This window comes from Camellia sinensis, chromosome 11, assembly GCF_055761805.1.
Source record: "Camellia sinensis isolate YWXY chromosome 11, ASM5576180v1, whole genome shotgun sequence".
NCBI lineage: Eukaryota > Viridiplantae > Streptophyta > Magnoliopsida > Ericales > Theaceae > Camellia > Camellia sinensis.
This window is the reverse complement of record NC_138971.1, coordinates 59,684,673-59,705,762: the sequence shown is the minus strand read 5'-3', so window position 1 is coordinate 59,705,762 and position 21,090 is coordinate 59,684,673. Positions and strand designations below refer to the sequence as shown.

Sequence of the window (21,090 nt, the reverse complement as noted above, 5' to 3'; positions counted from 1 at the left end):
AACGGAGCCTAACTTTTCATCAACCTTCTAAAACAACGCATAATAATTAAAAACTCATCACCCCTTGCCTCATCATTGTAATAATTTCTGAAAAAATGATTTAGATCTTTTAAAAAAGAGTTTTAATAGAGCATTAATTTATCATTTTTTTCTTCATATTTTATCTTTTACCTTACTGTTTGGTTGTTTATTTATTTTTTTTTTTCTTTAATATGTGACCGGCTCATTAGAGCGCACTGTAGTAGTTCTAATTAAACACCAACTACTACACGTACAACCGTCAATCTCAAACAATCTTAATATATGAACACCGACTCGGAGGGAGAAACCGTCAACCTATTAAAAGTGAACGTCCAGTCAACGCGCTCTGTTCCTTGTCTCCGTACTCAATCTCATATCATATCTACTCACGGCGATAGATAGAGAGGTAGATTTAGGGAGAGAGAGTCAAAATCTTCTTCAAAGCTCCACCACAACCCAATCAAATCTCAACCCATCCCTCTCTCTGAGCTCTACCAACTCCCCAAAACTCTTCAATATCTTCTTCTTCATGGGCATTTCTAGGAAATCATGACCAAAGCAGCCAATTTCATGAAAAACTTCCTCAAACCTTTCAAATCTGATAAAGGTATTTGTATACATATCTCTTTTTCATCCAATTCTACATATATGTTGTGTTCATCTCTCTCTTTGTGGCTCTCTAATTGACGAATGAATGAATCAGACGGAAACAAAGAAGAAGAGTTAACCAAGATCGCCGCACAAGAACAGAAGCAATTCCTTTTCGAAACCCTAGTTTCCGCTACCAAAGGTTTCCACCCCGATCACAAGCTCGGCGAAGGCGGTTTTGGCCCTGTTTACAAGGTACAATTTCACTCAATTCTGTAACTCTACATGTATTTCTATAAATATATATACATAATTGTTGGGATTTTTTTTAGGGGAAATTGGATGATGGAAGAGAGATTGCTGTGAAGAAGCTTGCACAGAGCTCGGGGCAAGGAAAGAAGGAGTTTATGAATGAGGCGAAGCTGTTGGCTCGCGTTCAGCACCGTAATGTTGTGAATTTGTTGGGTTATTGTGCACACGGTGCAGAGAAGCTGCTTGTTTACGAGTATGTAGTTCACGAGAGTCTCGACAAGTATCTCTTCAGTAAGTCCTGCACTGCTTTTGATCTTTTCTTGATGGAACCATTCAATTCTTATTTGTGTGGAGATTAAATTTAGGGCACCATAATTGAATTTTGAACTTGTTGAACTATAAATTTTCAACTACCTAATTGATTTTAGCCGTCATGGTTAGGTGTTAAGTTTTCAAACATTGTTTGGTGTAAGCAAGCACGAAAAGTTTTTAGGCTGTCTTTGGTTGAAGAATTTGATGATAGAAATGAAATGGGAAAAAGAAATGCTATCCGACGCTTTGTTTGGCTATAATAGAAAACACAAGGGAAAAGCAAGGAAAAAGAAAGTGAGTGAGAAATTTAATCTCACTTTTTGTTTTATATCATGTTTTAGCTCAACCAAACATAGCTCCAGATTCTAATCCTATCAATTCTTTTCCTTTTCCTTTTCTTTTTCCCTTTCTCATTCCATTTCCCTCATCAAATCCTCCAACCAAACAGACCCTTACGTTGTGTTTGGTTGAGGGATTTGAGAAGAGATTTGACAAGAAAAAGAGAAAAACTGTGTGAAACTATGTGAAATGTAAATATATTTTATTCGCATTTCATCTGCTTTTTTCTTTTCCCTTTCCCTTTTCCTTTTCCTTTCTAAATCCATTCTCAAATCTCCCAACCAAATACATCTCAAATCTCCCAACCAAATACATCGTTAGGCTATATTAGGTTGAAGGATTTGGGAAAGAATTTAGAAAGGAAAAGAGAAAAGCTGGGTGAAACTAATGCTGTGTTTGGTTGGAGGATTTGAAGAAGGAGTTGGAAAAAGAAAAGGAACAGGTGTGTGAAACTATGTGAAATTTAAGTATATTTTATTCATATTTCACCTACTTTTTTCATTTCTCTTTCCAAATTCCTCTTCAAATCCCCCAACCAAACACAGCATAAGTGAAATATTTCACTGTCCTTTTCCTTTCTCTTTCTTTTTTCAAATCTTTCTCCAAATTCTTAAACCAAATACAGCCTTCAGGAAAGAGATTGACTATGCTTTGTTTACCTAACCATCCATCATAAGAAATATTGCTTGACATTTGCCTTTTGAAAAGTACATAACCTTGTAGCAGAAACCATTTTTTGAATTTATGAGAAGGAAATGAACCCATTCTGAGAACAGAGATTGGTTGGTCTCGAACAGCCTTACATGTATTATTTTCATCTTCATAATACTACTCAATATTGAACTTTGCTTGATCTGCGGTGATCTCAACAGCCATGATATTTATTCTCTCCTCTTGAAATGGATCAGATTCAGCTGCTATAGCTTAGATGTTCAATTGTGTGCAAAGGCATAGAGCAATGGTGCAATCTGCTAGAGAAAAAATGGGTAGCACAAACCCTCTATATCAAAGCAGCAGATATTGAAATTCGTCTAATTGCTATTCATTGGGGTTAAACAAACACATTCCAAATACCCTGTGAAACGTTATAGTGTAAATAGGAGCAAAATGCTATTCAATTTTCATTTTCTTAAAAAATGATCTATGTTGAGTGGCTGTCAAACTTTTGAAGAATCTTTTTTGATATTGCACATAATTGTTTATTGAAGTCTTCATCATACAAACCAAGGAATAATCGTGTGAAATGGGTGAATGAAAATGAAATGTATGTTTTGTGCCTATGTAACTCGGCATCTGTAAATTGGTTTTGCTTCAAAAGGCTGTTCAAAATTGGAAGGGAACACACCTTAAGTTGCTAGTCTTGTTCTATTGGAGAATCTGGATATTGCATAAATCCCTTTTTGGCATCATAGAGGATGAAAATTTTGATTTTAGTCAAGGTTTTTTTCCCCACCGTCTTGTAAGGCATTTTGACAATTAAACCTACATTTAATAGGTTTTCTGTTTTATTCCTTCTGGATTTGAAAAGGTCAGATGATACACTTTAAAGTTACCAAACCTAGGTTGAATAACTTCAAACTGTGTACATAGTAATCATATTAATAGATCTTTATTTTACAGAAAAATCTATATTTCTGTGAGTATCTTAAAACCATGAATCTTCTTTTGAAGAATTCTCTTGGATTTGGCAGTGCTGAGATTCTTAAAATTCATATGAGTAACAGTCACTAATTCACACTTCAATGATGTTTTATCCATTCTTTTCCGTTTGTTCAAATTTTCAATTGATTGGTAAGGTTATTATGTAGAATATAGTGTTGCTCTTTGTTTTTCTATGTTTTTTTATTCTTTAGTGATACACTATGTTCTGTCTTGGTCTTCTGTTGGACTGGAAGGAGTAATAATCTATTGTTTCTAGTAGGGGTAAGCAGCGGATATACCGATCCGCCAAAACCGATCGAACTGAACCGATCCGCCGCATTTTGGACGGATGTGTAATGACGAGCGGACGATTGCGGATTGATTTTCTCCAATCCGCCAATCTGGCGGATGGATGGCGGATTTGAGATTCCTTTGGCCGCAACTGAACCGCCAAACCGCGAACATCTCTAGTAATTTATAAGACTTTGTGTTTTCAGTTTGTTTAAATATTCTGTTTGCATTTTTAATTAAAAAAGAGTTTAAATATTCTGTTGAAAAAAAGTTTTCAACTTGAATATCTTTTTTGAATTGAAAAAATAAACGTATTATTTATCTATATTTTTTGGTTTTTAAATCTATCTCTAAAATAATAAATAAAAAATATGATATATACTGGTTGGTTTTTATCTTCAAAAACAGATATAGATATAACAATACAAAAAAATACAGTCTCTACTACTGCTCTGTTCGTGGTTTTGGTGGTTTGAATTGTTTTTATATTTTAAGAACCACAGATTGTAATACTTTATGTGGATAAGGCATGGTGTGATTGTAGTATGTGGATGAGGCATGCAGTGATTGTAATATTTTAAAGTTTCAAACTTTCTTACTTTGGATAAGGCATGCAGTGATTGTAATTATTTTTTAAAGTTATTAACTGTAATATTTTCTTTTTTTTTTTTTTTTTTTTGAGGAAATGCACAAGTTAAATTATGTTGAAAATTTATAAAATTTTAAACCGCCAAACCGATTCGCATCCATCTGCCAAACCGCCAAACCGTTCAATCCACATCCGCCGAATTGGCGGACGGATGCGGATTGATTTTCTCCAATCCGCCAAATATGGCGGACGGATGGCGGATTGGAGATTCCGTGACCGCAACCGACCCGCGCCCACCCCTAGTTTCGAGCAGCCATAGTTGTCTCGTCACTGCTCTTTAGTGTCATTGAGTCGTAAACTTGGAACATTTAAGGATATCTTTACACTAAAATCCCTAGGAGTCCAAAATGTTATTTTGAGTAGTTGAGGAGCGGGGTCGGCTGCTACTAGTTATATTTATTGCCTTGTTTTGGTCAGTCCTACTCGTTTTCTCTTGTGCCTTGATCAGATAACTGCTGAAATTGGGTGGCGCAGTCAGTTTGTCAGTTTTGATACTTGCAGTTTGGGAATGATCTCATCACCTGTGGTCATATATTATACGTATGTTTATTTAATTATGTGCTTTGTCATCTTGCATGTCACCATGTGATAGAAACAGCCAATGAGACTGTAAACATATATTATATGCATGTGATAGTGACCTAATGTGTTGAACTTTGAATGTCTTGGCCAATTCCAACTCTTTTATGGTAACATTTCATTCAATGTGGATGATATTCTTAATTGAATAGATGTGATGTGTTTTCTTTTGTATACAGGTTGCCCCCCTTTAGTGTCTCTTTATTTTATATGGTTATCTGTATTTATCCAAAAAGTCAAATAAGTTTGAATAGAACGGAGAGAGAAGATTAATAATGGAAGTGATGCTATTTGTGATGGTTTTGATTCAGAGTCTGGTAGAGATGTGCTTGATTGGAAGCGGAGGTATGACATTATCACAGGCATTGCCCGGGGCTTGCTTTACCTTCATGAAGGCTCGCACAATGTAATCACCCACCGTGACATCAAGGCTAGCAATATCCTACTAGATGATAAATGGATCCCAAAAATTGCTGATTTTGGCATGGCCCGCCTCTTCCCTGAAGATCAATCGCATGTGAATACCCGTGTAGCTGGCACCAAGTATGTTGCCAATCACATGACCTTTCTTACTTTTCAATAGTAGTTTTAGCAATTGGGTCGAGCATATTGTCACTACATCCAACTCCTAAACTGACTGGTATGGTTACTAATAGATGATTGTACTTGGAAACAGTGGGTATATGGCTCCTGAATATGTCATGCATGGACGTCTGTCTCCAAAAGCAGATGTATACAGCTTTGGGGTTGTGGTTTTGGAGCTGATAAGCGGTCAGAAGAACTCAAATTTCAACCCTAGTTTCGGTGCTCAAAATCTGCTAGAATGGGTAAGCACTTGATCAATCTTCTTCAACAAAATTTTCCTGTGATCCTATTGTTTTTGCTGTCCTTCTAGCAGCCTATGGTTGTAAGCTTGTAATTAGAACTTGTAAGCAGAGAATGGTCAACATCATTTTGAGCTGACTTTTTACCTGCACGTTTGACATTTGCCGTAAAGATTGAAATTCTGAGTGGAAACTTCATAACCAAAATTTCCAAGTGACTACAAATGGTGAAAATAAGTGAACCTTGAATTGACAACCCACCTATCATTCCTCTTCTTTCATGAAAAGGTTCTGCTACAGACACAACATTTTTTACTGCTTTTTCCACCACCTACTCATAAATTCATCGCTATCATGCAGGCATATGAGTTGTACAAGAAAGATAGGAGCTTGGAGGTTATGGATCCAACATTGGCATCATCATCAGCCGTACTTGAACAGGTAGCAATGTGTGTACAGATTGGATTGTTGTGCACCCAAGCTGATCCACGAAATCGACCCTCCATGGATCGTGTGGTGGTAATGCTGTCGAAGAAGCCTGGCAGTGCCATCCTAGAGGAACCAACAAGGCCTGGATTCCCTGGGTCCAGGTATAGATCGCGTAGGTCCAATGCATCGTTATCGTTCACTGCTGGAACATCAGGTGAATCCAATTCCCAAACATCCAGCTCCGCCACCAATACAAACAGTCAAAGTGCCTCTGCCTCTGCCTCTGCAACTGCAACTGCAACTGCAACTGCTTCTGCAACTGCAACTCGTAGCACATCACATAAAAGCACGCGATCAGACCCTCACGGAAAACGTCCCATGCAAGGTTAGGCTCACATTCATAGGTGATTTTGCTTTTTTCTTTGTGTATAGTAGGTTTGTGTTGTTTTTTTATTGATATGTATTTTTGGCTTTTTAATTTTTTAATTTTTAACATATAGAGTATTAGATGAAAGCCAAGGTGTGGTTAGCTTAGGATGACATGTTTTTAATTTGTATACATGACATCACAGAGAGAGGACGTTGAATCAAATATGTTCGTGCAAAATGCAAGTCTATGTTGAATCTGGGAATTGGTATACCGTACACAATTGTCTCTTTGGTTTGGGGTGCCATGTATTGTTATTGGTGATACGACTATGTATCGGCGTATAAGTTAGTATAGCGGTGGATAATGGTATGAAAAGTGTGAAATTCTACTATGTATCAATCAATATTTAAAACGTGAAAATGAAAATATTAATTAAAATTTGCATCCCAAGCCAAACAGTTACCCTACAGCTCACAACGATGATCATAACCGAGCTAGCTGAACCTTATCTGATTATAGCAGAGGGGGTTTAACTATTTTTGGGGCACCAAGGCCAAATTTCCTCCTCTGAACCCCTGATTTATCCACACAATTTCCTCCTCCGAGCCCTTCTTACCGGTCAAAATCATATTCAAGAATTCTAAGGGACAGAAATTGTGTGAATATAATATTACTGTTAATAAAATTTATTATTTTTTTTATTCGCCAACAGCGATACAATCTGAACAGGCCTAATTGCAACAACGCAAGTTTTGCTCAACATTTTTTAGAACTTTTGACTGTATATGAACTAAAATTTGCTAATTTGAATTAACTTCAAATACAGCCTCAACATTGGATTCCAACAAATTGAGCAATTAAAATTCTGTTTTTAATATATATAAATTGTATATTATAATTTCAGATAAGTGATAAAGTTTATGTACATTAATAACTGAACCCAAAAATTTTGTCATGAATTTGTAATTATTTTATTAAATAACCACTATGTTGTAATTTCCCCTAATTGTTGAAAAGTCTAAAATAATGAGGGTACTAGGCGTTAGATTGAGTGGATATTTTTTGTTAGTGAGAAATCCACACTTTATAAAATAGTTTAGTAAGAAGTCCTTTTATTAATTTTGGAGAACATTTTGTTTTCAATTTTACTCCTTAATTTATCTGTTGACTTTTTTATCTGTTGAATTTTTGTTGACTATCTGTTCAAATAGATATCTATCTATTCAAGTTATTTTTTATCTGTTCAAATTTTTTATCTGTTCAATTTTTTAACCTATCTGTTGAATTTTTATAACTTATTTTTTCTATCTGTTCAAATTCATATCATTTTTAAACTTTTTGCTCTCTATCTGTTCTTTTTTTCATTTCTCTTTTCTCACTCTATCTACTTCTCTCTCCACTTCTCTTTTCTCTCATTATGTGTTTCTCTCTATCTGTTGAAAAAGAAAAAAAAATTCTCTCTGTTGTAATCATCATCAATAACCATCACCACAACAACAATCTCTTTCCTCATCATCAACAACTACAACTACTACTACTACTACCAAAAAAAAAAAATCTTATCTACAAAAACAATAACAAAAATAAATAAATAAATTGAATAGATCTAAACAAATCAGATCTGAGAAATGCACACAACAACAGCAAATAAGATGTGCAAGGGTTTTTTGCAACTCTTTCAATATCGCACAATACTTTGTAATTTTTAGCTCTCGAAAAAGAGAAAAGGGATATTTGTTCAACAAAACAAAAAAAAAAAAGAGGGAAAAAAAAATTATCGTTAGAATGATCAACAACAAAAACAAAAACAAAGAAAAAATAATTATATGTTTGTTTTATTTGTTCAACAACAACAACAACAATACAGATCTGTTGATCTGATGATCAATGTAGATCTCTCTCTTATCTGTTGAACCAGGGCTTCCCTTCATCTTCTTTATCATCATGATTAATGAACATGTTGTCCCCTTCTTCACTTCCCAGATCCACAGATGAACATGTTCAACAGAACAATGAATCCAAAGTTATTCATATATAAATACATAATTACATGTGTGCACAAACATATATTATCAATACAAATTACTACTTCATCTCAACTATCAAAATCTACAGATCTATCAACAAACAAGAACACTGAAGACAATGAAAATCCAATAGCCACCATTCTAAATCTAGGGCAGATTAGATAACTAGAATAAATTTCTAGAACTCTACAAACAATACACAAATCAGGCAAACACATATCAAAGAACATGAAAATCCAATGATAGATCTCGTAACTTAGAATATATATGAATAACTTTGGATCCATTGAATAACTCAAAATATATTAATAGTCGAGAGTGGATTCATCGTAAGGACAAAGGAGGAGAGACAGCTGGCGACGGCGACGACGCAGCGGAGAGGCTCCAATGGCTTCTTCAAAGACGAAGATCTTGGCCTAGAAGTACTGCTCAACAAGAACTTGGAACTTAGAGGGCTTCGGAGAGAGAGAGAGAGAGACATACTAGTCTTGCAATGCCTGTCTCACACCAGCAGCAACGACGGTGACGACGAGCGAGGCAGATCGGGGTTGGGCCCTCCCGGTAATGGAGAATGATGAAGATGAATGCGATCTACCTAAGGAGAAAGAGAGCGAGTACGACAGCGATGATTGGAGGAGGAGTCGGAGAGGAGCGACGATTGACAAGAACCACGAGAGCGGCGGTGTAACATTGCTCGAGGGGTACCCATGGGTGTTAAATAGTTTAGACCCTCAATTTTTTTTCCATCTAGTCTCACGAATGCAATGTAAAACGTAGATGAGAGTCCAGGTTTGGCAACTTTGATAGAAAATCCATTTTTATTGCAAAACATTTGCTAGAAATAGACTACGTTATTAGATCTCAGAGTCATCACCTAATATTTTGAAAAAATTAGGAAACCCCTGACTTGTGCCACGACCACTGTTCGTCGTAACCAAGGATGCTTGGTTCAGAACCTTAGATATGAAAGGGGAAGGTTATTAATTAAACGCCTCCACTCACCCGATCAAAGATCGGCCTTTACTAAGCAATGATATGAATTTTACATGCTCTATATGTTCATCTAGTTATTTAATAAACACTAAAATTACTATGTGAAGCAAATAAGTATAGACTATGTCATTTGTTTTGGAACAATTTGATTTCATGTATTTTAAAAATGTTTTGAATAACGTGCTCAAACATAGAAAAATGAATTTTGTAAACATGAAAATCAATTCTATTCCAAATCAAACAACACAACCTTCATCCATTGGTATGCATTAAGTTATATCAAATAAGCACATAACCACATGGTAGAATGTGAAACATAGTGAGAAAAACACACACAAGCGGGATGTTAAAACATAAAAACTTATATATTTACCGACGTCCTACAAACAATTACAAAATAAAGTTAATAAAACATGTATGATCCTATATACAAGATTTTAATGCAATTCATTCACGATATGCAACTGGTGATTTGACTTCTAATATATAACATGTAATTCATATCAAGAACGTGAAGTTGTGCACAAAATCACGTAATAATCGATTAAACCACCAAATGCAAACTTAGTCAAATCAAGATGCATGAAGCATGGATGTATAACATGGATATAATGACAAGCAAAACATACTACATATGTACAAATAAGGAAAGCGAGTAAAAGAATAGAATAGAAAGAAATGGGGTGGAGAATTATTACAACATAATAATTGCATATCTGAATAAGGGAAGAGAGAAAGAAAATATTACAACAAGATATATCCTCAGAAATCTCTCTTAAATTAAAAGAAAAACAGAAGCTTCAGGAGACTTTGGAGACCATAAAAGACTGTTTTGCTCAACACCGGGAGGCTACTGGGTTCTGTCCAGGAGAAAGTGGCTGGCCGGCAAAAAGAGGATTGCCTGGCCAAAAAAGTAGTCGGCCCGCCAATAGCCAATAAATTAGTCGGCCAGCCAATTAGACCAGACCAGAAACTTTGTTTTGTTATAATACCAAACAAAGAGCAAACAAAGGGTATGTGGGTGGCTTAACTCACCACTTCCAATTAGGATATAACAGTTTATGACATAAAATCAAAGCAAGAAACGCAATATAGGAAAGAAAATACAAGAAAGTAAAAGTGTTCAAAATCCACATTCCAAGGAAAGGACTTGATTGCTAAATTTCTTTTTAATCACCCTCAAGTTTAGGAAATGTGTTATCAATTTTTAGTTTAAAAATTCGAAATTCTTGCTAGAATGGTGTTTTTGGGTGGTTTAACAGTGTATATGGGGGGGGGGGAGTTATATAACTCTCTATTTTTCTCCCTTTCAACAACACTCACTCTCTTTTGATCAAAGCTCTTGAATATGGTTATAACAGAATTTTTTAGATTATTTTTGATGTATATAACTTGGTATATTAGTGTATATTTGGAAGCTTACAGCTCAAAGCTTCAACTTCTATCTTTTTCTCTCTATCTCTCCTTTCTTAATCTATTCTTTCTCTCTAATTGATTCTCCTCTCCACACATTCTGATCCTCTCTATCTCTATAAGCAATCAGGGAAGGCGGAGAGGAAAAAAGACAATTTGGGAGACAAGGTTGATGGGATGACAATGGGTCAAGACTTTAGATACTCCCTTTTAGGAAGAAGACAATCACTCTTTTAATAATGGAGGATAATGGAGGATGAGGAGGTCCATCTCGTGCATGAATGTATCAACAAAAGATTTGAAATGGCATGACCCACACTCTTTCATTAAGAATTCTACTGAAATTGTCCTACTCTTGGGAAAATTAGTCGACCAGTCAAAAAGTTGGCTGGTCGGCTACAATTCATGCACTATTTGGCTGACCGACTACTATTTATGCTGGCACTATTCATTGACAATTTTTTTTTAATTTTTTTTTATAGGGAAAGTAGGGTTTTTTAGCAAAATTATCGAAACTATTTGTAAAAGGAATATTTTGAAAAAAGAGAGTTTTAAACGGGTCTAAAACACTTGGCCAAGACAAGTTTGAGGTTAGGAATGAAGCACAAATTTCATCTTTCTTACTGAGAATGTTGTGAGAAACACATTCTTATTTTCATCATCGGGTAATAAAAAAAAAAAAAAAAAGCCCAAGTCTTATGGTCGGTCAAAATGAGGTGTCTACAGTTGCCCATTTTTTACAAAACTCAAAGTCATTTCATGATGTGAGTGAATGTCAAAGTTCGAAGATGACCCTTTTGACAAGGCCGTAAGACTTAGGTAAACAAAAAAGATGCAAATGTAGTTGGTTGAACCCGAGAGTTGCCTACATATCCCTTTGCAAGGAATCGAACCAGCGTAGTTCAAGAGCAAAATGCAAATGACATGCTCGAAATACAATTGAAAGTTGGACTTACGCGCTTTCGCACAACCGATTTTTCTTCTTTTTGAAAATTTATGGCTCATGCAATGCAATGTAATGCAATAGGTAATATGTGAGGATGACAATAGTGTGGCAAGCCTCATGCAAATGATATGAAGTGTAAAAAGGGATAAAATCCAAAACACACCCACATAAGAAAAGGAAATGTAATCGATTAATAGTTTTAACCTTCAATCCAAAATAGGGGAGATATTAACCGACGGATAGTTTCAACTAACAACCCAAGAAAAAGGGAGGTATTAACTGAAGGTGGTTTGAATCAACAACCCGATAAAGGGATAGTGTCGTCATCCCGAAAAAAGGCTAGTATTAACCGAGTGGTTTTAACCTTCAACCCAAAAAAAAGGTGGCCAGCATTAACTGATGAAAAAGGTTGTAATCAAATGTTGATGAATAGATTGTAGCCAAGGTTCTGAAAAGCGATTGCGATCACCATAACGGTGGCGGTGGCACGGTTGTGGTTGCAGGATGTAAAGGCCGTAGCGTAACGGTTACGGTAACCGAAACCGTGAATTTTTTTATTTTTTGCACAATTTGAAAAAAACTTACCGATACGCATATTTTTTTTTCATGATCATATTTATTGGATTTAAAATAAATATTGATCAATTTTTGTAAATTTTTAAGTATGATCCAATATATTTTATATTTTTAAATCACTATAAACTGAGTTTTTTACATTTTATTTTAATAATTAATGACTTTATATTATACAAAAAATCAATCACTAACTATTATATATAAGATAAACAATGACAAAAGTAAACGAATAAATAAGAGCCTAAATATATATATATATATACATACATATTTTAACCAAGCCAAATAGATAATGACCACACTTATTATTATTATTATTTTCAAACAATATATAGATAGACACACACAAACAAAATGGTTGAGTGATAGCAGCTGAATAGAATAGTATAAGTCTTACAACTTCAACAAATCAATAACATGTTCTTCATCTTCCCTCTTCTCTCTCTCTCTATCTCTTGCTCTTCCATTTTCTCTCTTTATCTTCTCTTTTCTCTCTACCCCTCTTTCTCCATTTTCAGTTTTTTTTTTTTTTTTGTGTGTGTTTTTTTGAAAGAAACAGTTCGGAACCGTTACGTAACGGTGTATAACAGGCCGTTACGGCTGTTACGGCAGCCGCTACGGCCGATACACCTGTGAATCTCAATCACACTGCAAAAGTGCCCATAACGGGTGGCGATGACCACCAAAACTGTTATGTAACGGCGTTACGTAATGGTTGCGGTCACTTTTTAAATCCCTTGATTGTAGCTAAGTGATGTAATAGTGATAGTTATAACCATATAAATGATATGTTAATGCAATTGAAAGCTAGATTCTTTTTTTTTTCTTTTTGAAAGTGCATGATTTATGCAATGCAATATGTAATATATGGTGAGGCAAGCCCCATGTAAACAAATATAACAAAGGGGTACAATCCAAACACACATGAGAGGAGAAAATAAGGTTTTAATTAAATAACGAGACCTAGACCGTACCTCAATATGAAATAGGGGATTGATTTCAATTGGATAAAGAAAAAAGAAGTCTTAACCAACATGCGAGACCTAGATCATACCTCAATACAAAATAGGGGATGGGTTTCAACCGTATAAAAGAGAAAAAGGTCTTCTTAACCAACAAGCGAGACCTAGAATATACCTCAATACGAAATAGGGGATGGTTTTCAACCAGATAAAGGAGAAAAGTTATAACCAAAATGTTTGAACAATTCAAGTGAAGTGAATGGATTGTAACCAAGAGATGCAACAACGTGACAATTGTAACCATGCATGATAGATGTAATACATAGTGCAAGTGTGATGGTGAATGCAAAAATACGAAGGGGCAATGTGAGACATACAATATGCAATATGATATGATGCAAACATAATATGAGGGATGCACAACAGATGAATATACAAAATGATTTTTTTGGTTTTCAAAATTTTCTCTCTTTTTTTTTTGAAAATTTCTTTTTGAATTTTTTTTTTGAAATTTATATACACACCATATATATATATATATATATGGATACAAATGATATACAAAATACGTATTACATATATATACATACACATACAAAAAAAATATATATATATATATACGGACACATACAAATGATATACAAAATATGTATTACATACGTATACGGACACAGACCAATGTAAATATACGGATACATACATATACATATATATATACGGACACATACGGATACACAGACATACGAATATATATACATATACATATTATATACACACACTCTCTCTCCTCCCCTGTTTTTGTCTCTCTCTCTGCCTCTTTCGGTTTTGTCGAGCATTATGTCCGGCGTGCAATTTCAACAATCACGGCGCTTGACCGACAGCAGCTGAATTGACCTCCATTTATCAAAGATTGCCTCGGCAATCCCTTTTCTTTGGCTTCTTCTTTTTTCAACTTCTTCTTAAACTGAGCTCTGCGACAGAGTAGAGTAGAAAGCTGCAAACTCTCTCTACCATTACTCTGTAAATTTTCTCTTTGGAGGCATTACTCTCCTCTAACATGGCCTTTTCTCACTGTCATCTCACTCTCTTCCTTGACCTTAACGATTCCCCAATCGAGATTGTTAACACCAGCTCCTCTGAACCTCGATAGAGTGCCTCTGCCCCTACCCATGTTTTTAGCTTTCCTGCGCTATTAGTCGAGCAACTGATGGCAACACAGTCCGACATTGATGCCAACCACTACACATTGAAGTCCTGTGTAGAGACCGTAACCATGGTCTCTAATTTGTCTCGTCAGTTGCAAGGTAGGACAAGTGAAGTACACCAACTAAACGCACAACTCTCCCTGCTCTAACGTATGTACAAGGATGCTTGCGAAGAAATTAGTAATTTAAAAAAAAAAACAAAACAAGAAGCTGAAACAACAGGCGACCTCTGCTACCCGATTTGGAGCTCCTTGGTGCTCCTCATTTGACGGCCCGCAAGTAGTAATCTCTTTTGGGAGCTTTGCCAATGCTGAGACAAAGTCTTCAAGGGCTTCTCAAGAGTAATGATGTGGTGAGGCAATTGACGGTAAAGTTGAGCGATGAAGTTGTCCACAAATGAAGTTGGTTATCTTCGCCACCAAACTGCTGTCAGAATTTAAGAAAAAGTCTATCCCTCTGTTTTTTTGTATTTTTAATTTTCCTTTTATTGTCTTTTATTCTTTTTTGTTTTATATTTTTGCTTAGGAAGGAGCACCAATGCTTCAGATTTTTCTTTTTGTTACTCTTGAAATTTTCATCTCTTTTTTTTTGGGTTTTGTTTTGTTTAGTTTAGTTTAATTTCTTTTGTAATACTGATCGGGGCTTCACCCTGAATTTTCAATAAAAGAAGTTTCATTGTTTGCACATTATGGCGTGAATGGCGCATCATTTAAGTATGAAAACATTTTGTTCTTGAATTTAAATATGAGAATGATTGAATTTCAATGAGTTCTGAACTGGACATCGAGCCTCAACTGACCAAAAATCAAAAAATGACTCAATGAAAGAAAAAACAAAGCAAGAACAATCCAAACACACCTATTTACAGTTACTGGAATGAAAGACACTCAAAATGCGACTTGAAAGGACAAACCATTGAGTCTATGCAACTTCTATAGTTTTCCATTATGGATTAATATCGAAAATAGCCAGCTGGCTAATTGATTGGCCGATCGGCTGATTTGTTGTCCAACCAAATGAAAAAATTGACGGGCTGGCTGATTCGTTTAGCGCCCAGCTGAATGAACTGATGAACTGATTGGAAAATTGGCTAGCTGGCTAAACAAGTGGCCGCTTGACTAAAACAATGAACATATAGGAATGAATCGATAGAAAATAATTTAAATAGATAAAAAAATTAACGTTTCAATAGATAACATTTTTTGAATAGAAAAGTTTCAAAAAAAATAGATTTTATTTGGATAGATATTTGAACAGATAAGGAGAATTTAAATTGAAACAGATTAAAAAATTAAATAGATAAGGTAAAAAGAAATTGAACAGATAGGAAAAAATTTAAACAGATATGAGAAATTTTTGAATAGATAGGAAAATTTTTGAAGATATAATTAACAAGAGTCAATAGATAAAAAAAAGTCAACAGATAAATTAAAGGGTAAAATTGAAATCAAAATGTCCTTTAAAACAAATAAAGGACTTCTCACCAAACCATTTCACAAAAGGTGGACCTCTCACTAACAAAAAATATCCATTAGACCTAATGCCTTATACCCTTTTTAGGTTGACCTTTTCAACAATTAGCTCTTTAATATATTATACTGCTGGGTGTACATATCACCAATTAATTTTCTTATTTTGTTTTATGTTTTTATTTTTTTAAATGTAGCTTCTTCTTCTTTTTTTCTTTTTCTTTGTTTCTTTGGGTCTTGTTAACAAATACCACTAGGATATAAGTAAATGAATTTTTTTTTTGAAGAAAATAAGACACTTTTCACTAAATTCAATATACTTTTATTGAAATCAATACACTTTCTTACTTTTTTACATATTTTCAATACACTTTATGCACACTTTCCAACATTAAACAATGCATAAGGGCACTTGTTAGCATTTGCCCTTTTGTTTTGGGGATTTTGTTAAAAAGTGAGAATTTGTTAAGAATTATAGCAATTTGGGCTTAAACCCGACCCATTTATTGCCTTTAAATTTGGTAAACCATATCCGTAGCGGTCATTCATCTCTCTTTATGTTTGGTTTTGGCTTTGAGGTTCGACACCATTCTTGACACTGCCTTCCATTTCTTGTTTTGTTTGGCTCCTAGGGTCGACACTCGTCGTGGTGTCGACACCACCTTGTTGCTATGTTCTTGGTAGAGCTATTGAAATTTGGGGTTGACACTAATCTGGGTGGTGTCGACACTATCTTACTGCTTAATCCTAGAAATCGCTACTGAAAAATAGGGTCGACATCATGAGTTCCAAGGGTTGACCCTTCCCTTGCTGTTTTATTCTGTATTGTCTACTGAAAAATAAGATCGACACCATAGGTTCCTACGGTCGACCTTTGTCTGCAGCCAACTTTTGTGTCTCATCTTTTTCTTTTTGAGGATCGACACCATTGTCGGTTGACCCCTGTGAGTCATTTCCCGTTTTTTGTTCGGCTTAGGCCTTACTGTTTGAGAATTTTTGACTTATTCTTTTCATTGGGCTTTGGAGCTATTATTCTATTAATACCTAGTCACTATAAATAGACCTAAAAGCACTTTTCTCTCATTAGTTACTTCTCTTTTCCCTCTCTAACCGTGACTTCTCTATTTTCTCTCAAAACTCAACTCTTCTCACTTAGATTTTCAGATCTACTCACCTAGAGGTACCTTCTCATATTGGTCTTTTGAAATAGATTGTAAATCGTCTTAAGGACTTTCTTTTGATCTAAGAGGTTTGTAGTTTCACCAACGTTGAGTTTTTCTGAGTTTTTCTCTTCCACCCCTCTAAGCTTGAGGTAGGGATTCTTCGCACTTTCTTATGATTTTTAACTTAGTTATATGCTATTTGTAAAACAATATTGTGAAAAAGTGAATTTTTGAATGACCTAGGGTTTTGGCTTGATAACAACAGAGGGGTTTTCAAATGGTTTATCGAAAGTAATTGTGGATAGATAATTAATATTGAGATATGATGAAAAGATGGATTTTTACCTTGGGAAATGGTTTATAAAGAAAAGAGGGTTTTTGCCAGAGAAATCTCAAATGTTGATTTTGTTTTGATAAATGGAGTTGATGTTGATGAGGATGGTGGAGTTGAGTATGTATTACCACTCACATCTTGAAATTTGAAAAGTTTATCTTTATGAAATTTATTTAATTGTTTTCAGATATCTGCTTTTGGTTATCGGTGGAGGATAACTATGATTGCTGTAGAAATTGCATGAGAACTAAGTGAATTGAAACTATTTTCTCATCCATTTGCATATCACATTGAAAATGTATATTGTTTTGAGAAAAAAGGGTAAATACTTGGTGAATTTGGGTAAGAGGTGTGGTTATAATGTTAAGTTGGACTATGTGTCCTTGGTAAATACCATAAACCCGCGCGGTTAGGTGTCGATCCTTTTGATTAATACCCGATAAAAATGACAAATTGATAGTATTTGTATAATCTACTTGCAGACACGTACCTAAAGATTCACAGAGTTGTATTCACAATCCTGTTTTCTATTGAAAAGGAAATGTTTTATGAATTGTGATATAAATTTGGCATTGCATGGTTTTGAAAGAGATATAAAATGTTTTGGTATGAGCATTGCATATGCATTTGCCGTATAACTTTGTTAAGGTTCATATACTGTGTTGGATTATTTCTACTAGGTTTTGGCTCATTTTTTGTGGGGAAAACAATTTTTAGGTGCTAATGATATGTCTTCGCCAAGGCAATAGCTTGGGAGGACTTGGGAGCAAGAGTTTCATTTTGTTTCTTTTGTTGTATTTATTTGTATAAGCCTAGGGCTTTAACTGTATTAGATTTATATCCATTTTGTTGTAACTAAGTATTGTCTTGGAAAGCTGTAAGCCTTGAGAGCATTTCTTATTTGCTTGATGTTCATTATATTATATAACATATGCTATAGATTTAGGGATAGGCTTGTGAATGTATATCTACATATGTTACTCTTTTGTAAACTTAATTGAAAACTAATGAAAGATAATTACTTATATATGTGTTATTATTTAATGAATATGATGGATGGTTTAATATCTTTTGTTTATAGACGTTACAAGAATGTATTAAATAAGAGTAATTACCCCTATCATAGAAAGAAGCAAGTATTATAAATGCATTGTATTAAATAATATATTTTTTCTTATTGTGATTGAAATACCTTCTTCTTTTTTTTTATAATAAATTTCTCTTTATTATTATTACTATTTTTAAGGGTTTGGCTTATTTTAAGTTGGTCATCTCAACTTGAGAGAACATTTAGGCTTAATATGCCCATTTTGTGACCAATACAAGATCGTTGTCTTATTCCTACTGGAATAGCATTACAAATCCCATTTGGCATGTATGGAAGAATTGCACCTAGATCCGGATTAGCTCTTGAACATGGAATCCATGTACATTAGATGGTGCGAGGCAGAAATGAAGAGGTTACGGGAGGAGGCACTGCAATACATTCCAACCATTTTTTTTTAAAATCGTAGACCAAAATATTCATACTATAAATTAAGATAATTAGACATCAATAACTATATGTTTGAATGAAATTTGTATTATAAAACATGAATGATTATTTTTAAAATTATATTTGTCATCTATTTTTTAGATTTTCTTATTCTTTTTAATTTTTTTTTGCTATTTATTATTTTCATTCCTTTTATTTTAAAATTCTATTTTTTAATGTTTTAAATTATGTAATTACATGATGTGTGATTGCCTTAGAAAGCCAGGCAAAAATGTGGTATCAACACTATTCATAACACAATCCTCATCTATCGCAATCCAATCGTAAAATGGGTTATGTGGGTTTGGTAGATGGTTGTTCTTGCAGGTGGTGGAATGGAAGGTGAGAGGAAAAGATGAATGTTTGTGTTTGGCCAAAATTAAATCTAGTTTGATTGGCTAGTGGTTGCGGTTCCACTAGGTATTTAATCTGTGGTGTTTTATAGGGTAGATGAGTGGTGGTAGCGGTCGATTATTAGCCGTTGCTTTGATGGTAGCTACTATGTTTTGTGGTGATGGTTATACTTTAGTTGCAACGAGAGAGAGAGAGAGAGAGATAAAAAAATATAAAATATAAAATATGTAAAAATAATATGAGTATAATAGTAATTTCACTATATTATGTAATTTTGTAAACTGAGAAGGGGTGTTAATATGATTTCAAAAAATAAAGGGGTGATAGTGTGATTTCAGACAAATCAAGGGGGTGTTGGTATAATTTGCCAACAAAAAAAAAATGGCTTTCTTAACAACCATAGTACCACGTCATCGATCCGTGTATTCCATGGAGAAAACACAACCCTTAGATTCTCACCCATAAAAACAACCCCTAACCGTTGGATGAACTCTCAAAGACTCATCCCTTCTCTTTTTGCTGGATCCGAACCCTTGTAACCCCGACCTTTTAAATCTCTTCCCACCCCCTTGCCGTTTCTGCATCCGCCTCTCTCTTCTCTACAGTCTCTCTCTGTCTCTGTCTGTGTCTCTCTCTCTCTCTCTTAACTTATGGCAGCTTTTGAGGCCAGTAGTAATCCCCCACTTCAACCTCCATCAGCTACTGCTTCCACTCTCCCCCAGTACCCTGAGGTAAAACAACAAAATGTATTTTCTTTGCGTTCATTTTCTCGCTATCCAACACAGTATTTTCTGCCACGATCTACCTTGATTTGAGGTGGGTAATTGGGTTTCCACTAATTTTAGATTTTTTTGGGTTCCTTTTGCAGATGATTTTGGCTGCCATCGAAGCTCTGGATGACAAGAACGGCTCGAACAAGTCTGCAATCTCGAAGCACATCGAAGACACCTACGGCGAGCTTCCTCCCGCTCACATGACTCTCCTCTCTCACCATTTGAACAAGATGAAGCAGAGCGGTCAGCTCGTCATGGTCAAGAACAACTACATGAAGCTTGACCCCAACTCGCCGCCGCCACGCGGCCGTGGTCGGCCACCGAAGCCCAAGTCGGATCTCCCGCCGGACGCCGTGGCTTCGCCGCCGCGACCCAGAGGCCGCCCACCCAAGTCCAGAGACCCCTCGGATCCACCCCCTCCGCCCAAGATCAAGACGCCGTCTCCCGGCAGCGGTCGTCCCCGTGGGAGGCCGCCGAAGAAGGCGAAGACTGGTGGTGGTGCGCCGCCGCCGCCGCTGACGGCGAGTGGGCCACTGACGGCGAGTGGGTCGCCTAGGGGTAGAGGACGACCTCCCAAGGTGAAGACGGCAGTGGCGACTCCAGTAGGGTGCTGATTGAAATAAAAGAATAGGGTTAGGGGTCTTAGTGCTAATTGTTGTTGTTTTTTCACTTTATTTTTTTTTTATTTGTCTTTTACAATTCTTTAGACCTTTTACTTTATGGTATTTGTGGTGAGAGTGTTGTAAGGTTTACTGTTAGGTTGAGAGTTGGGTTTGAGAGACTTACTAGTGACTGTAATTGCAATGTAAATTTATGCAGTGGATGATGAAGCTTTATGGCTTCTTTTTATCACTCTCTTTTTCTAGAAAAAATGAAAACAATTTGAGATAGATTCCTCTTTATTTATGCTTTTGCTTTTTGTGATTTGTTTCCAATTTGAAATGAAAATGTGTTGGAACATGAGTTCTTTACGTATTTGTAGCTTAGTGTTGGTGTGGAATCTTGTTTGGTTGGCACCAGTGGCTTGTAAGGGTTTTGTAGATTTG

General features: G+C 35.4%; 2 protein-coding genes across 3 annotated transcripts; both read left to right on the top strand.

The window, feature by feature from the left end:
* The first annotated feature begins 305 nt into the window (after nt 1-305).
* On the top strand, nt 306-18,410 carry LOC114287730 (cysteine-rich receptor-like protein kinase 43). Of its 2 annotated transcripts, none has more exons than XM_028231173.2 (7): nt 306-628; nt 725-864; nt 942-1,152; nt 4,984-5,215; nt 5,349-5,499; nt 5,857-6,310; nt 18,101-18,410. In XM_028231173.2, the coding sequence occupies exons 1-7, from the start codon at nt 571-573 to the stop codon at nt 18,130-18,132; spliced, it is 1,278 nt and encodes a 425-aa protein (XP_028086974.2). In that variant the 5' UTR covers nt 306-570; the 3' UTR covers nt 18,133-18,410. The 2 variants fall into 2 exon arrangements, with proteins under 2 accessions (XP_028086974.2, XP_028086975.2); XM_028231174.2 differs by lacking the exon at nt 18,101-18,410 and adding an exon at nt 6,498-6,570.
* Nucleotides 18,402-20,934, top strand: LOC114287729 (HMG-Y-related protein A). Its single transcript, XM_028231172.2, has 2 exons — nt 18,402-20,002; nt 20,140-20,934. Exons 1-2 carry the CDS (start codon nt 19,922-19,924, stop codon nt 20,656-20,658), a joined length of 600 nt encoding a protein of 199 aa, XP_028086973.2. The 5' UTR covers nt 18,402-19,921; the 3' UTR covers nt 20,659-20,934.
* The last annotated feature ends 156 nt before the right edge of the window (nt 20,935-21,090 follow it).

What these genes read in the sequence shown, in the direction of transcription:
- LOC114287730 (XM_028231173.2), top strand. Translation starts at nt 571, where the DNA reads ATGACCAAAGCAGCCAATTTCATGAAAAACTTCCTCAAACCTTTCAAA. An exon ending in TCTCGACAAGTATCTCTTCA is followed by an intron (nt 1,153 to 4,983) that starts GTAAGTCCTGCA and finishes GTTTTGATTCAG; the next exon opens with AGTCTGGTAGAGATGTGCTT. An exon ending in ACCCGTGTAGCTGGCACCAA is followed by an intron (nt 5,216 to 5,348) that starts GTATGTTGCCAA and finishes ACTTGGAAACAG; the next exon opens with TGGGTATATGGCTCCTGAAT.
- LOC114287729 (XM_028231172.2), top strand. Translation starts at nt 19,922, where the DNA reads ATGGCAGCTTTTGAGGCCAGTAGTAATCCCCCACTTCAACCTCCATCA. An exon ending in CTCTCCCCCAGTACCCTGAG is followed by an intron (nt 20,003 to 20,139) that starts GTAAAACAACAA and finishes TTCCTTTTGCAG; the next exon opens with ATGATTTTGGCTGCCATCGA.